The 17,371-nt window shown below is 43.1% G+C and overlaps 1 protein-coding gene across 3 annotated transcripts in view; it reads right to left on the bottom strand.

Annotated features, from left to right (window-relative positions):
* Nucleotides 1-17,371, bottom strand: part of LOC124795136 (nephrin-like) — a 721,452-nt gene that overhangs the window by 259,543 nt on the left and 444,538 nt on the right. For all 3 annotated transcript variants that reach the window (XM_047259013.1, XM_047259011.1, XM_047259014.1), the window contains exon 3: nucleotides 12,078-12,289. In XM_047259013.1, the coding sequence (XP_047114969.1) occupies nucleotides 12,078-12,289 (212 nt within the window). The remainder of the gene's footprint in view (nucleotides 1-12,077; nucleotides 12,290-17,371) is intronic.

The raw sequence follows: 17,371 nt of genomic DNA, 5'->3' as shown, positions 1-17,371 counted from the left end.
ATGTTGGTGCACACGACAAGTGTTTTGATTCATTTCATACTGAATAGACATTCAATAATATTAAAACATTCTTTATTTATTGTTTGTGTTGTTTCTTACAATATTATGCATGGAGAACAAGGTTGTGAATTTGGATAGCAAGAATGGAACGGTCTGTAGTTTTTGATCTAACAAACTGAAAATTTTCAAAACAACTTTTTATTCAGTTAATCACTCAATGTAACGAATTTATGTACAAAAGTTTGCAAAAAGGCCAGTAATGGGTTAATGTTCTGCAACATACCGGATCTATAAAAATATATCTCTGTTGTATGTACTCTGACCTTGTCCTTCATTGAATTCAATCTCCTAATGACGAGCAGAAAATGTGACTGTATTTACGTTGATATTTTCATAACGTTCCAGCATTGAGCATTTGCGTAAATGTCACTGGGTTTTGTTTTGTAGCCACACGAGCTGTAAAACAGCAGAAGCCATGATCAAGAATGACTTCAGCTGCAAAACACTTTTTTTTACATTTCGTGAACGATGCTTTTAACAGTGAACAGCAAAGTAACCATGTTTCAGTACTGCAATATCGCTACCCGTCTGGGAGGAAAAATACAATGATATGTTTCCGATTGGTTCTCATTCCGAGAGACCGTAATTTAAAATCAAGGGGTCAAATGTTAAAATAATAGCGTGTTGTATCAGAATAAAAAGAGAGAAACCGTTTTTAATTTAAGGAAAAACATCGCTGGATTTTAATATGATGCATTTAATAACACATGCGCGCCTCAGCAATTACAAGGATGAAACATTATAGGAGTGGTACAAAACTGCTGAGAAGGCTTTCAGAACAACATTCTGTTGACATTGCAACTGACATAACAGAACCAGCTATATGAAAATTTACTGCTGACTGCTGGTGAGGTATTCCAAAAAACATTACTCAGTTTGACCCTGCGACAACAATGAAGTGTCACGTTTTACAAACAGTTTGTGCACTAGTTTTCACCGTCAATATAGAATCCGCTTGCTGGAACTCACTGCGCCATACAAAGCCGCTAATCGGATCATCGGTTGGTGCCCGCAAGAGTCACTATGTTTTCGGCTACATTTATAATTTAGAGAATAGTGTATGCGGTTTCCCCTCTAATGCTGTATCTGCAGAAATCTAATAAAAACTACACGAAGGAGGATTTTTCTCACTTTCTTTTTTGAAAACAGTGGGAATAAACAGTCGGAGAGTGTAAATGAGAATGACGTGAAGGTAATACTTTACAGAATGATGCACGGCACCAGAATATACAGCAGCGCTTACGCGAACCCAGAAAGTGCACACAGAGTTAAGCATCTGATGTATGCGAAAAAATTTAGATGTATTTTCGTCCCACTATTGTGGATTGAGGGATTCAGTGTTTTCTGAATGCTATAGGCGGCCAGAAACAAGACAAGAGTACTCGGACGTGCTTTGGTTAAATCTTTTGGGGTTCCTTTCACAGTCAAACCACGAGGACTATTAATTACGTGTTAGTTATTATTTCGAAAAAATAAAATTACGTCTTTATTTATTTTTTGCTGATTTTCAGGTACACGACACACATTGAAATCCTACAGCTACAGTGCCGTAGCACGCTGCTCACAGATACTGCATTGGTTCGTGTGGCGGTGAGCTACTGTAATGTGACACTCATATTTTAGTGCGACCGGGAATGTAGATACGTACCAGAAAATAATCAAAAAATTAACTATCCTATTTTATTTTTTGTTGTTGTTATTGTTAAAACTATTGACTGGTCCTCATACAGAGGGTGCCGCTGCGAAAACGGAATAATGTGAAACTGTTGTGGTTTCAAGGAAATTCTGCAGCCCTGATTCAGAATTGACAGATTTTGAAGTAGACCGCAGTTACAACGTGATGAACATTGAAACGTTGCTTTTAAGGTCTGCTATCAATTTTGTGGGTCGTGACAAAAAATTCCAACATGGCTAACGTTCTAAACAAATAACTGTAAGAGAAATATTTAATGAAGTTTTTCGATTCCTCGGCTGATATCAGTTTTATATTAATGACGTTTAGATTATTTCTGTGTTCAGATGAAACGTAATTGCATGTTTCGTTCTATTAAATCCCGTGAGGCTATGAAGTTAAATTACACTGTGTGGAAATAATTTCCTAATGGCAGAATGTGTAGCTACACGTAAAGATTCTCACATTCCAGCCCCATGAGCAAGTGGAGAGGCAAAGAGTGTTGTTTTATTTCAATGGTCACACTTACTTGTCCCTTTTGTCCTTCCTACCACGTGAAAGTATAAAAGACGGTGTGTTTGTACGAGTAGCAGAAAGACTAACCAGAGACAGTGAGGGTGCTGGTTTGGAAAGATGAAAATTTAGGGAAGACTGGGCAAAGAAACTCGCAGACTTTAAGGGTATCGAGTCTCGGTAGATAGAGAGGGAGTCAGCTGGCTCTGCCAAGGAGCAGAGAACGTTGGCCGCGGGGTTCGCCATTTTCGGCAGTGAACCAAAGAATCGTTAATCTCGCGAATAGCGTGTGCTTTGTAGTCAGTGTCAATGAAGAAACACGTGATAATGTGATTATTTTGGCAATTTTGGGCTAATTAATTGATGGTAATATGGTGGTTGAGATGGAGTACCGCCTACCAACTTGGTACTCGGGTAAGTCAATTAATAACTAAAGGTCTTTCAATGCATAGAACAATTGAAGTGGCGCTATCTCGTGCCGCGTTTTGTAATGATTTAATGATAATTTTACATATCTTTCTTTGTATCATAGCAGGGAGAACAACTGGCACGAAAACGGACAAGAGCCTTAAGCCACGGAAATTCTAAAGTTTCTTTAACTGTTCTGCACTAGAAAGGTTTTAAATGTTTGAGAAAAGGAATTATCGTTGGTTTAAAGCAGCAGATTTGAAATTTCTGGAGAATTTCTGTGTCCTGGGTGCTGATTAGCTGAGCAGTCAGCAGAAATAGCTGTGAATTCAAGCTCAACTTGATGTAGGATTTTCTATGTACTTAACTTATGCAAGCGCACTTCGCGCCACATCCGTTACCTATTTTGAGTTTGCTCATATCCTCCAGTGTGTCTATTAATGTAAGTTTTGAAACTGTTTAAAGATAGTTACAGCCCAGTCAGTTTGTTTAAATCACTTTCGCTTTCTGAGCAAAGGCTTTAGCTATGAGAACATAATAGAGAAAATCAATCGATGTGGTGATGCTATTTTTGTCGTGTGTAAAATTCATAGGCAGGTTTTGAGCACTTGTGTCAGTCTGTTCTCATGGACACCAGACGCATATAATACTCCCAGTAGTTTCAGTGTTTCAGAATAATAATAATGCCTGTTGCAGAAGTGATTTCTGGCTTTCCCCAAGGTAGTGTTACAGGCCCTTTGCTGTTCCTTATCTATATAAATGATTTGGGAGACAATCTGAGCAGCCATATTCGGTTGTTTGCAGATGACGCTGTTGTTTATCGACTAATAAAGTCATCAGAAGATCAAAACAAACTGCAAAACGATTTAGAAAATATATCTGAATTGTGCGAAAAGTGGCAATTGACCCTAAATAACGAAAAGTGTGAGATCATCCTCATGAGTGCTAAAAGGAACTCGTTAAATTTCGGTTACACTATAAATCAGTCTAATCTAAAAGCCGTAAATTCAATTAAATACCTAGGTATTACAATTGCGAACAACTTAAATTGGAGGGAACACGTAGAAAATGTTGTGGGGAAGGTTAACGAAAGACTGCGTTTTATTGGCAAGACACTTAGAAAATGTAACAGACCCACTAAGGAGACTGCCTACACTACGCTTGTCCGTCCTCTTTTAGAATACTGCTGCGCGGTATGGGATCCTTACGAGATAGAACTGACGGAGTACATCGAAAAAGTTCAAAGAAAGGCAGCACGTTTTGTAGTACCGCGAAATATGGGAGAGAGTGTCACAGAAATGATGCAGGATATGGGCTGGAAATCATTACAAGAAAGGCGTTTTTCGTTGCGACAGAATCTTCTCACGAAATTCCAATCGCCAACTTTCTCCTCCGAATGCGAAAATATTTTGTTGACACGGACCTACATAGGGAGGAACGATCACCATGATAAAATAAGGGAAATCGGAGCTCGTACGAAAAGATATAGGTGTTCATTCTTTCAGCGCTATACAAGATTGGAATAATAGAGAATTGTGAAGGTGGTTCTATGAACCCTCTGCCAGGCACTTTCATGTGATTTGCAGAGTATAAATGTAGGTGTAGATGTAGATGTAGATGCATCTAAGAATAATTTTCAATCCACGATTATTTATCGTGCGTGGTGGCGTTCCAGATGATAGCATAACCAATCAGATGCAAACCATAGGATAATAAAAGTTTCTTTCCATTACATTGACATAACTGAGATCTGTCGTGCTACGTTATTGCTATCATGTCCATATTTGCCAAAGATAACAGCGGTAACGCGTCATGACATGGAAGCAATGAGGCCTTGGTAGGTCGCTGGAAGGAGTTGGAACCACGTCTGCACACATAAGTACCTAATTCTCGTAAATGCCGCGGAGTGGGGTCGATGGGCTCCGACGCCACGTTCAATCAGATCACAGATGTATTCGGTGGGGTTCATATCTGGGGAGTTGGGGCCAGCAGATCGATTGGAAATCGTCAATGTCTTCCTCGATCCACTACATCACACCCCTGGTCTTGGTGACATGGCACATTATCTTGTTAAAAAATGCCACTGCCTGCAGGGAACATGATCGTCATGAAGGGGTGTATGTGGTAGGCAATCGGTGTACAATACTCCCTGCCGTCATGGTGCGTTGCACGAGTTCCACTGGACCCATATACGCCCACATGAATTTCCCCAGAGCAAAATAAAGCCGCCGCCACGTATCTCCGTCTCGCATTACAGCTGTTCCCCTGGAAGACGGCGCATTTGCACGCTCCCATCGGTTTGATGAAGAAGGTATCGGGTTTCATCAGACCGTGCAACACTCTGCCACTGCGCCAACGTCCAGTGGCGATGGTCACGTGCCATTTTCAGTCGCAGTTACCGATGGCGTGGTGTTAACATTGTCACATCGCAAGGGTCGTCGGCCGTGGGGTTCATCGTTAGGGGTGTGCAGTGAATCTGTGTGTTCAGACACACTTGTATTCCTCCCAGCATCAAAGTCTGGTGTTAGTTCCGCCGTAGTTCGCCGCCTGTCTCGTTTTGCCAGTCTGCTCAGCCTGCGACGTCCGAAGGCTGTAATGAGGGGTAGCCACCCAACCCCACGACGTCTGGACGTGGTTTCCCCTTGGTTTCACCGTGTGTTGAAGACACCACAGCACTCGTCGAACACCCGACAAGTCCCGTATTCCCGCAGTTCGCGCAGTACCGTGCGGTGTACATGCCTGGATGTTGAGTCCGAAACTGTATCTTTCACATGATAAAATGCTCCCCTTGATTCCTTTTCTGTGTGATGCCCTTAATTAGGGATTAAGAGACTCACTGACAATAGATCTATAGTCATTAAGGACTAATTTAGCAAGTATAGAAAGCGAATCGAATTCAAGAAATGTTTCTGAGATAGCAAATAAATTGTAATTGTATCCTAATCTCCCCTAGTGGTCTTAAGTTTAAATTAAGCCCAACCTTTACCTAAAAGATACCTTCTGAGAGTGGCATAAATGAGATGTCAAGTCATAGAGAAATTTGAAATCTAAGTTAAAATAGTTCATTAAGGAATGATGCAGATGGGGGCATCCAAAAACTTCGACCTCCCTCTAGACTGCTCGCTCTAAATGTAGACAATTGCAATAAGCGTTATGCATGGCGTACCCTGTTTCCAGTCTTAACGAGAGGCAAAGCTGTCATTTTGCTTTTCGGGCTGTTAATAAACAAATAACTTGCTCCTTAACGATCACAACGAGCAGAAAGAGGTAGCTTCCAAAATTAGATCTAATAGTATTATGCCTATAGATAATGAATTTTTAAGAGGCTTTGCAATAACAAAACTTTTGAAGGTAAGTTTTCACAGCCTATAAATGAAATTTACGTCATTACCTCCGGCGTGTCGCGTCAATTTATTGAAGAACTTTTCGTGGTCCGAGATACGCACACATTTTCGTATAAAAGTAGCAGATTTAACCTATGTAACTCTTTTAACCTAAGCCCACCGTTCTGGACGTGGCACCTTCTAGTTCAGTACACAGTTTCTATTACTTGCGGCATCTGTTGCTGAGTTGGAGATGTTGCACATGTGCCGTTGATGTTCTGTTAGTGAACTAATTTTTCTGTCTAGCATTAGAATTCTATTCAGCATGGCATGCACTTCTCACCACTGTTTCTGTAACGCAGCCAATTACAGAAAATATTTGATGTCTACGGTTAAAGATATATTATACAGGATGCTTCACAATTCATGTCACACGCGTCTAGAGGTTTTAGAGGAGAGTTAGTGGATTGAATTTTACGTAATAAACCATATCCAGAAACGTCACCCAATGACACTACGGAGCGTGTAACTTAAAGGCGCCAGCGCTTGTAAGTGTATGTATATATTGGGTGATTCCATTATGATGTTACAAACTTTCCAGGATGATGGAGAAGAAGAAATGTATCAATTTGAGGTAATGGTCCCTGTACTGAAAAACAATGAGTCGAAATTTACAAGCGAAAATCATTTCTGGTATGTTACCTCTGACAGTGGAAGATATGTACCGGTGCTGTTGTTGCTAAGATTGTAGGGTAGCTAACTTCCAGAGGTGCTAGCATCTACCAAAACAAGAAAATGTTCGATAAACACAGGCTCTGAAATGCTTACTTTATTTGTTGAATATGGTTCAAATGGCTCTAAGGACTATGGGACTTAACTTCTGAGGTCATCAGTCCCCTAGAACTTAGAACTACTTAAACCTAACTAAACTAAGGACATCACACACATCCATGCCCGAGGTTAGGATTCGAACCTGTGACCGTAGCGGTCGCGCGGTTCCAGACTGTAGCGCCTAGAACCGCTCGGCCACCCCGGCCGGCACTTGTTGAATAAACGAGATGATTCACACAAACGAAGATGAACAAGTACTCATCCTCAGGCATGCATTTTGGAGTCAATGTTCACTAGACTTTTTTTTTCTTGCCTTGGTTCATAGTGCCACCACCGAAAGTTGGATGCACTATATTATTACCTACAAGAGTACCGACACATGTATTCCTCTATAAGAGGTATCAGAAAGATTTTGGCTCGTATCTTTCGACACGTTCGTTTCCTAATCAGGGAATCTGGCCTCAGAGTGATAGATTTATCAGTCTCCATCATCCTTGAAAGTTTGTAACATCACCACGGAATAACCCTGTATATACACACATTTACAGGCGCTGGCGCCTACAACTTTAACGCTCTGTAGCATTGTTCGATGATGTTTCCGGATATGGGTTCCTATTTAAAACTTCATCTACTAAGTACACTCTACAGCCTCTAGAAGTGTGTAACATGAATTAATGAACTCTGAAACACTTACTTATAAAAGGTGTTCATTTTAATAGAAGACACTGAAATATCTTGAAAACTACACATCGGATGAAACAAAAATATAATTCTAACTTGTTTATCTCGAAGGGGAACATCCAATGACACCACATTCGACCCGTCACTCCACCCCATGCGTAAGTGGCAAGGGTCCACTTCGAAATCTGCAAAGGGAACCCCCGTTTTTTATCGCAGATTGCAGTTCTACGGCAAAATCTACATACGTTGTATCTGAATCACTTTCTTCGTTTCGCCAAAGATGGCACTGTAATCGGAGGCATAGGAATGGGTACACAATAATAATTTACGACATGCTATTCAATGGTCCTTGAATATCCAATGGCATGTGGGATCCCATCTGCATGCTGAGGGGGTAGGACGGGCCAGTATTTCATAACTTTTAATTGGAAACCCCTTTCGTAGCGTTATATTCCTCCGACATATCAAAAAGGGGACTACTCGAAGCGACACTGTGGCCGTGGCTCGAGGTGAACGCTTCTCTACCTTTCCAGTTACAGTAAGTTTTTAAATTTAGTACCGGCAACTTCAATACTATTAGTGATCCGCTTTTCAAATGACCATACACGGGGCAGAAGCATATCTGCGGGAATGTCAGCTCAGGCGTTTCTCATGCTATCAACCACCTCTTCATAGTCTGTTGCCACTTGCTGGTACACCTTATCTTTTAAATATCGGCACAGAAAGAAATCTGGCGACGTCAAATCCGGCGACCTAGCGGGATAATTAATAGGGCCACCTGTGCCGATCCACCAACCAGTGTAAATACGGTCTCCCGTGTTTCAATTGCGTAACGCGCAGGGCAATGGTCATGCTGAAACCACTTACGATGTCGGACGTCCAGGGCAATCTCCTGCAGTAGTACCGATAGTTCCTGTTCCAAAAACGTTCGATATTTGCGTCCATTAAACTTGCCGTCGATAAAATACAAACCAGTGAGTTTGTTTCCCATGCTGTCTCACCTTGCTTTAACAGACCAAGGACATTGATGGTCAACTTGCCGTAACCAGTGGGGATTTTATAGACTGCAGTAATGCGTGTTATTCCCGTTAACGCCACCGTGGTTTGTGAATGTAGACTCATCAGAAAATAGTATCTGGACATAGCATACTGGGGTCTTTTGCATTTGTTGACATGCGCATTCGCAAAACACTATCCGGTTATGGAAATCGGCGCTATGAAGTTCTTGAAGCAGTGACACGTGATATGGATGGTACTTATAATGATGCAGTATTGTGACAGTACGACCTACGGGCATACCAGAACCGCTGAGGAATTGGCAGGCATTTATCCATGGGTTGTGATGCACTGCCGCTGGTGTCGATTTTCATTAGCTTCTCCAGTAACTGGTCTGTTTTGTTTTCTCTCGCCGGTCTGTTGCCGCCAGATATAACGGTGTTCACAGTCTTGTAAAAGGACGAACGACAGCGAAATTTCTTTGAAAAACGATCGATACGCAACGCAACGACAGCCTCATCATTTCTCGAACATTCTCCGTAAATCACGATCATTTCACCTGTTTCTTCAGTGGTTGCAACATTCATCGTCCAGTTGCAAGTCTGTTCTCCAAATTTTAGACAGGTGTGCAGGCAATAAACAGTTCGCAAGTACTGTAATGTTTAGAGCAACTGTCTGTTCTATATTTGCTCGATACGTGAGCTCCGGTCGCAGTCTCCTGCCTATTATGACACGTCGTAGTTCGCTACACGACCACGGTAGCGCTTCGAGTAGCCCCTGTTCGATATCTCGGAGGGATGCAACGTTGCGATTGGCGTTTCCAATTAGAAGTTGTGAAATACTGGCCTGTCCTACCCTCGCAGCATAGCGATGGAGTCTCACGTGCCACTGTATATTCAAGGGCGATTAAGTAGCGTGTTGTAAATTACTATTGTGTTCTCGTTTCTATTGGTTTGACGAAACGAAGAAAACGCTTCAGACAAAACGTATGTAGATTTTGCCGTAGAATCACAGTCTGCGATAAAAAAAACGGGCGTTCCCATTGAAGATTTCAAAGTTTCCCCTCGCCACCCACGTACGGGGTGGGTTGGCGTCTCGAGTGTGGTATCATTGGATGTTCCCCTCCAAGAAGATCAAATTGAAATTATAACTTTCTTTTCATTCGATGTGTAGTTTTCGAGATGTTTTATTGTGTTCAGTTAAATGACGCACCACGAAGTAATTCCAGGCCGAGGGGGAACAACGTGTTATTTACTTGCTCAATTTGTGAAGCCTCTTTCTTTTGAATAAGTCGACCAATTTTTCCGAAGTTCCATCACTTACTTGTCTTTACATACACATCACATCTACCGATTTCCGTCCCATTGAGATAAGTCTTGGGTGTGTGTCTTTTTTTGCCTTAGAGTGTACATACAAAAGGTGTACCAGGTGTGAATAGAAATTTTTTATGAGTACCTTAATATGTACAAAACCTCAGAGTGTTAGTTGTTCTTTCTCAACGCTCAAAAGGCTTCTCATAAAAACGTCATATGCATTACTACAGCTGTTTTCTGCACGGTCGTAATAGCACTAGTAAGCACCTCTTACGTGGATGACAAGAGGCAGCTTTGAAATCTTCAATGGAAACCCCTGTTTTTTATTACAGATCAGTACAGACTAACCGTTTTTCATCTCCATGTGTTCATACTTCAGCACCTTATATGCTGTCAAGGGGAAATCAACCATTAAATGCTCCTGCCGTCTTTACTTGGAAGTAGTAGTAACCAGCCAAAACATTTTCTACTCCTAACAGTGGTCTGGAAATGACGTAAATACTCATGTAATATTGCTCAGTAAACAGTTCCCAGCTGCTGTCCTTACTTAAGGTAAGAAAGTTTCCCCGGACTTGCTGAGCAGAATGAACAGTGTAATGAGCACATACTATGATCTAAGAGTAAGTAGGACAAAGGCAGAAAAAGTGTGGATTAATGTGTCTCGGTGGTAAAGGGCCAGACTACAAATTCAGAGGCCTCCAGCTCGATCCCCGATAGATTTATCTGTCATTTACTAATTCTTTCACTTCTAGCAATCTTCTTTGATTTGAAACACGCTGTTTTGTTCCATGGTCCGGAGTGCAACTCAGATCGTTGGTCCCGCAATAACTGATTAGGTTAGTTAGTTCAAAGGTCAGAGGAAGGAATGGCACACCACCTCCTAAAGGATCAAGCCTAGTAAGGCACTTTGTTCGAAACCGTCTTCAGATTGATGACTGTTTTAGTTTTAATGAGAATTATTTGGAATGATATTATCGCTGGACTTGACATGAAAACTGGGGACCACAACTGGACGATGTGAAGGAATTCTATCTCGAAAGGAAAATAGCACATGACGAATGAAGGTAGGAGGACATAAAAAGCTGACTAAGGCAAAGAGGGCATTCATGGCCAACAGAAGTCCACTAGTATTGGAAAGCGTCTTAATTTGAAGAAGAGATTTCTGATAACAAGCAGTTCGTTGAAGTACATCATTGTATCGAAGCGTGTCATGAAATATGTGTAAACCGAAAAAGGAGATAATGGACGGAAGGACGATTGCGTGTAACGTCCCATCGACATCGAGGTCATTAGAGACGGAGCACGAGCTCGGATTGTGTCGAGGATGTGGAAGGAAATCGGCCGTGCCCACTCAAAGGAACCACCCCGGAATTTACCTACGGCGATTTTGGAAAATCACGGGAAATCTAAACCTGGGTGACCGGACGCGGGTGTGAACCTTCATCCTCTCGAATGTGCGTACAGCGTACTACGCACTGCATGATCTCACTGGAAGAGATATTAGATGCGTTTCAGATGTGATGCTATGGCAGTGGCAGAATGTTGAATATTAGTGAAAGAGTGGGGGGGGGGGGGGTGTTGTTAAAAATGTTCAAATGTGTGTGAAACCTTATGGGACTTAACTGCTAAGGTCATCAGTCCCTAAGCTAATACACTACTTAACCTAAATTATCCTAAGGACAAACACACACACCCATGCCCGAGGGAGGACTCGAACCTCCGCCGGGACCAGCCGCACACTTTATGACTGCAGCGCCATAGACCGCTCGGCTAATGGCACGGGGGGGGGGGGAGATGATAAAGGCAGATAAATGCAGGTTCTCCTGAGAATCGGCGAGGAAATGAATATGTGGAAGATACTGGCATGAGGAAGAGAAAGAATCATACGACATGTATTAAGACATCAAAGATTGGCATACGTTATTCTAGAGGAAGCTGTAGATGGTAAAATCTATACGGGAACAGAGATATGCGAATATATCTAACAAATAATCGTGGACGTTAGTGTAACTGCTGACCTGAGATGTAGTAGATGGCACAGAAGAGGGCGTCCTAGCGGGTCACATAAGACCACCCAGAAGAATGATGACAAAAAGAAGTTTCCCCCTTCTATGCAAAGGTCTTTTGACATTACCGACTTTCGTAATTTGTAACAGTGGCAACACATTTACTGCGTCGAACATCGCCTCACTCTTTACGACAAAAGAAAATGTTTCTGCTGAGCGGATGCACGGCAGAGAGCGGCAGGACTGAGTCCGAAGGCAGTGTGTGTCTACTCACTGATGATGTCGAGGTTGACCTTGGAGTTGCGGGTGGGGGACTTGCGGAAGTCGACGCGGCAGCGGTAGACCCCGGCGTCCGCGTCCCGTACGTTCTCCACGGCCAGCTTGGCAGGCGAATCGCGCGGCTGGAACTTGGCGCGGCCACCCAGCGCCTGCGCGTCCGTCCAGTGCTTGCCCTGCTCCAGGCTCTTCTTCCCGCGCGCGTCGAAGCTGCCGGCACAAGACCAAAGCCGCGATGTCGCTCATCTGCTGACGTACATGTGTGCTTTATCTCCAGAATTACAACTACAATCCAGAAATTATGTTACCCTGTTTAAAAAATAAGACGTAGTTACATGACATACTGTAATGGCAACACATTAGCAATGTTTGAGCTACGTTTTGACATACACTGACGTGACAAGAGTCGTGATACACTTCCTAATATCGAAGTCGGATCTTCTCTCACCCGGCATGGCATGGACTTACCAAGTCGTTGGAAATAACCTGCAGAAATATTGAGCCACGCTGCCACAAATACGTCCATGATTGCGGAATTGTTGCCTGTGCAGGATTTTGTGTTCGAACTGACCTCCCAATTATATCCCAAAAATATTCTATGAGACTCATGCCTGGCCATCTGGATGGCCAATTCGTTCGAATTTATCCAGAAACTTCTTCAGAGCAATCACGAACAACTGTGGTACGGTGACATGGCACTTTGTCACCCTTAAAAATTCCATTTTTGTTTGGGAACTAGGTCTCCATGTGCCCGGCATGACGACTTCCAGTCAGTGATCGGTTCACCTGGACCGGAGAACCCAGTCCATTCCATGTAAAGACAGCCCACACCATTGCCAAGCCATCACCAGCTAGCACAGTGCCTTTTGACAACTTAGGTTCATCGCTTCGTGGGTTCGGGAACACACTCCAAGCCTACCACCAGCTCTTACCAACTAAAATCGGGACTCATCTGACGAGGCCACGGTCTTCCTGTCGTCTTGGGTCCAACCGATATGGTCGTTGGCCTAGGAGAGGCGCTGAAGGCGATGACTTGCTGTTAGCAAAGACTCTCGCGTCGCTCTTCAGTTGCCATAGCCCATGCACGCCGAATTGCACCGCAGTGTCCCAACGGATACGTTCGTCATACCTCCCACATTGATTTCGGTGTTGATCTGTTAGTATTAACAACTCGAACAAACGCCGCTCTCTCAGTCGTTAAGTGAAGGCCGTCGGCCACTGCGTTGTCCGTGGTGAGAAGTAATGCCTGAAATTTGGTAGTCTCGGAACACTCTTGACTCTGTGGATCTCGGGATACTGAATTCCCTAATGATTTCCGAAACGAAGAGTCCCATGCGTCTAGCTGAGACTACCATTCCGCGTTCAAAGTCTGTTAATTCACATCATGCGGCCCTAATCACGTCATGGATCAGATGAGCTCAAAAGACAGCCTCGCCCATGCATTGCCCTTTTATATCTTGTGTACGCGATACTGCCGCCATCTGTATATGTGCACATCACTGTCCCACGACTTTAGTCAACTCAGAGTATATACTGCCAGAACTGAGACATGTGCCGTAGCGTGGGATACCTTTTTATTACTGTACTACAGAAGTATGCTGCCTCGGACTGGAACTAGGGTGTGGCAGTCGTCTTTAGCGCTTTCTCTTTGTAAAAATGTAACGACTGCTGCTTGGTTTGTGGGCACAGAGAGCAACCAATGTCCATTCGCTTGTGACAATCACATCCAGGAACCAACTCCGTGCCGGCAGATGTGGCCGAGCGGTTCTAGGCGCTTCAGTCTGGAACCGTGCGACCGCTAAGTTCGCAGGTTCGAATCCTGCCTCGGGCATGGATGTGTGTGATGTCCTTAGGTTAGTTATGTTTAAATAGTTCTAAGTTCTAGGGAACTGATAGCCTCCGATGTTAAGTCCCATAGTGCTCAGAGCCATTTGAGCGAACTAACTCCGTCATTGTACCGCTGCAGAAATGTCAGTGCTGCCCGTAAATGATTCATACTGCATTCGTAAGACAGGTGTTTCAGTACCCAACTGACATACACTTTCTTAGACGCCGAGTGCTTAGTATTAGTTGCATAAAGCAAGGGTGTGGATATTCGCGGAAAATGCCTGCTGAGATCCATAATCGTGGAGCGGCGGCTCTTTATAATGCACTGCCATACCAGATCTACATCTACATTTGTACTCCGCAAGCCACCCAACGGTGTTTGGCGGAGGGCACTTTACGTGCCACTGTCAGTACCTTCCTTTCCTGTTCCAGTCGGGTATGGTTCGCGGGAAGAGCGACTGCCGGAAAGCCTCTGTGCGCGCTCGAATCTCTCTCATTTTACATTCGTGATCTCCTCGGGAGGTGTAAGTAGGGGGAAGCAATATATTCGATACCTCATCCAGAAACGTACCCTCTCGAAACCTGGACAGCAAGCTACACCGCGATGCAGAGCGCCTCTCTTGCAGAGTCTGCCACTTGAGTTTGCTAAACATCTGCGTAACGCAATCACGCTTACCAAATAACCCTGTTACGAAGCGCGCCGATCTTCTTTGGATCTTCTCTATCTCCTCTGTCAATCAGACCTGATACGGATCCCACACTGATGAGCAATACTCAAGTATAGGTCGAACGAGTGTTTTGTAAGACACCTCCTTTGTTGATGGACTACATTTTCTATGGACTCTCTCAATGAATCTCAACCTGGTACCCGCCTTACCAACAATTAATTTTATACAATCGTTCCACTTCAAATCGTTCCTCACGCATACTCCCAGATATTTTACAGAAGTAACTGCTACTAGTGTTTGTTCCTCTATCATGTAATCATACAATAAAGGATCCTTCTTTCTATGTATTCGCAATACATTACATTTGTCTATGTTAAGGGTCAGTTGCCACTCCCTGTTCCAAGTGCCTATCCGCTGGAGATCTTCCTGCATTTTGCTACAATTTTCTAATGCTGCAACTTCTCTGTATACTACAGCATTATCCGCGAAATGCCGCATGGAACTTCCGACACTATCTACTAGGTCACTTATATTATTGTGAAAAGCAATGGTCCCATAACACTCCCCTGTGGCACGCCAGAGGTTACTTTAACGTCTGTAGACGTATCTCCATTGATAACAACATGCTGTGTTCTGTTTGCTAAAAACTCTTCTATCCAGCCACACAGCTGGTCTGATATTTCCTAGGCTCTTACTTTTTTTATCAGGCGACAGTGCGGAACTGTATCCAACGCCTTCCGGAAGTCAAGGAAAATAGCATCTACCTGGGAGCCTGTATCTAATATTTTTTGGGTCTCATGAACAAATAAAGCGCGTTGGGTCTCACACGATCACTGTTTCCGGAATCCATGTTGATTCCTACAGAGTAAATTCTGGGTTTCCAAAAACAACATGATACGCTGGCAAAAAACATGTCCTATAACTATATAACAGATCGACGTCAGAGATATAGGTCTATAGTTTTGCGCATCTGCTCGACGACCCTTCTTGAAGACTGGGACTACCTGTGCTCTTTTCCAATCATTTGGAACCTTCCGTTCCTCTAGAGACTTGCGGTACACGGCTGTTAGAAGGGGGGCAAGTTCTTTCGTGTACTCTGTGTAGAATCGAATTGGTATCCCGTCAGGTCCAGTGGACTTTCCTCTGTTGAGTGATTCTAGTTGCTTTTCTATTCCTTGGACACTTATTTCGATGTCAGCCATTTTTTCGTTTGTGCGAGGATTTAGAGAAGGAACTGCAGTGCGGTCTTCCTCTATGAAACAGCTTTACGCGTGTCATCCTCTGTTTCAATGCCATCATCATCCCGGAGTGTCTGGATATTCTGTTTCGAGCCACTTACTGATTTAACGTAAGAAAAGAACTTCCTAGGATTTTCTGTCAAGTCGGTACAAAGAATTTTACTTTCGAATTCACTGAACACTTCACGCATAGCACTCCTTACGCCAACTTTGACATCGTTTAGCTTCTGTTTGTCTGAGAGGTTTTGGCTGCGTTTAAACTTGGAATGAAGCTCTCTTTGCTTTCGCAGTAGTTTCCTAACTTTTTTGTTGAACCACGGTGGGTATTTCCCGTCCCTCACAGTTTTACTCGGCAGGTACCTGTCTAAAACGCATTTTACGATTGCCTTGAACTTTGTCCATAAACACTCAACATTGTCAGTGTCGGAACAGAAATTTTCATTTTGATCTGTTAGGTAGTCTGAAATCTGCCTTCTATTACTCTTGCTAAACAGATAAACCTTCCTCCCTGGAACTTAGAACTACTTAAACCTAACTAACCTACGGACATCACACACATCCATGCCCGAGGCAGGATTCGAACCTGCGACTGTAGCGGTCGCGCGGTTCCAGATCGAAGAGCCCAGAACCGCTCTGCCACACCGGCCGGCGTACTCATAGTTTGATGCAGATGCTGCACACAGCTTATATATAACCTTTTTGAGTGTAATCCTAGCCATTCAGCATATTAGAATTTATTGTAAATAAGTTAACTTGTCATGTAGTTTTCAAATGAATTCCATTGCATTAGCAAAGAAGTAATTCCATTGCACTAACTAAGACGTATTTTACCACTGCCATACACTCTCACAGTATCAGTAACCTAACATCTTTACCAATGCAGCATCTATGAAAATACTGTTTATGTTACTCATATGAAGCCTGGCCACGGTTTGTAAATTTTTATCGTGTTACCATTAAACAGGGAATGGTTTTCTGTAAAGTATTTTCTAAAGCTTGGAACAGCACTTACATAGTGCACGTTCACAAATATGTTGATTTTAAAATCCATAGCAAAAACACAGAGCGATTTCGTTGCATAGGATCATGCAGAACGTAAGTTTCCACCGCACTTCACGTTTTAAAACCTTAAAATCTTTTTATGGATGCTTTGCCAGAGGTCAAAAAACTAAATATGCAGCAAAATTTACCAAATAGTGAACAAAAACGTTTCTGTCTGTTCTATTGCACCAAAGCAAAACGAACACCAAACGATGCCTCAGCAAGAGCTTAATTTCTAGACAACCATCGTAAAATGTCACTTGTAATCGAACGAAACTCGTAAATAAGGTAAAGAGAGATAAATGTCGCGTTCTGTAACTAACTCAAAAATTGTATCCACGTGTAGGCCAGGATTTGAAATGGGGGATGGGGGTGGTGCCGATGGGCTGGTGGCATACCAAATAGTTGGCCGCCCTGCCGTGACTACCAACGGTCCAAAAGGCCCCGTGCACCTAAAAACACAAAGAGTCCGCCAAAAACTGAGTCAAGGAACCACAACGCTGCATTCAAATTGTAAA

The sequence above is a fragment of the Schistocerca piceifrons genome, chromosome 4 (assembly GCF_021461385.2).
Source record: "Schistocerca piceifrons isolate TAMUIC-IGC-003096 chromosome 4, iqSchPice1.1, whole genome shotgun sequence".
NCBI classification, from domain to species: domain Eukaryota; kingdom Metazoa; phylum Arthropoda; class Insecta; order Orthoptera; family Acrididae; genus Schistocerca; species Schistocerca piceifrons.
This window is presented reverse-complemented; position numbering and strand designations above follow the sequence as displayed.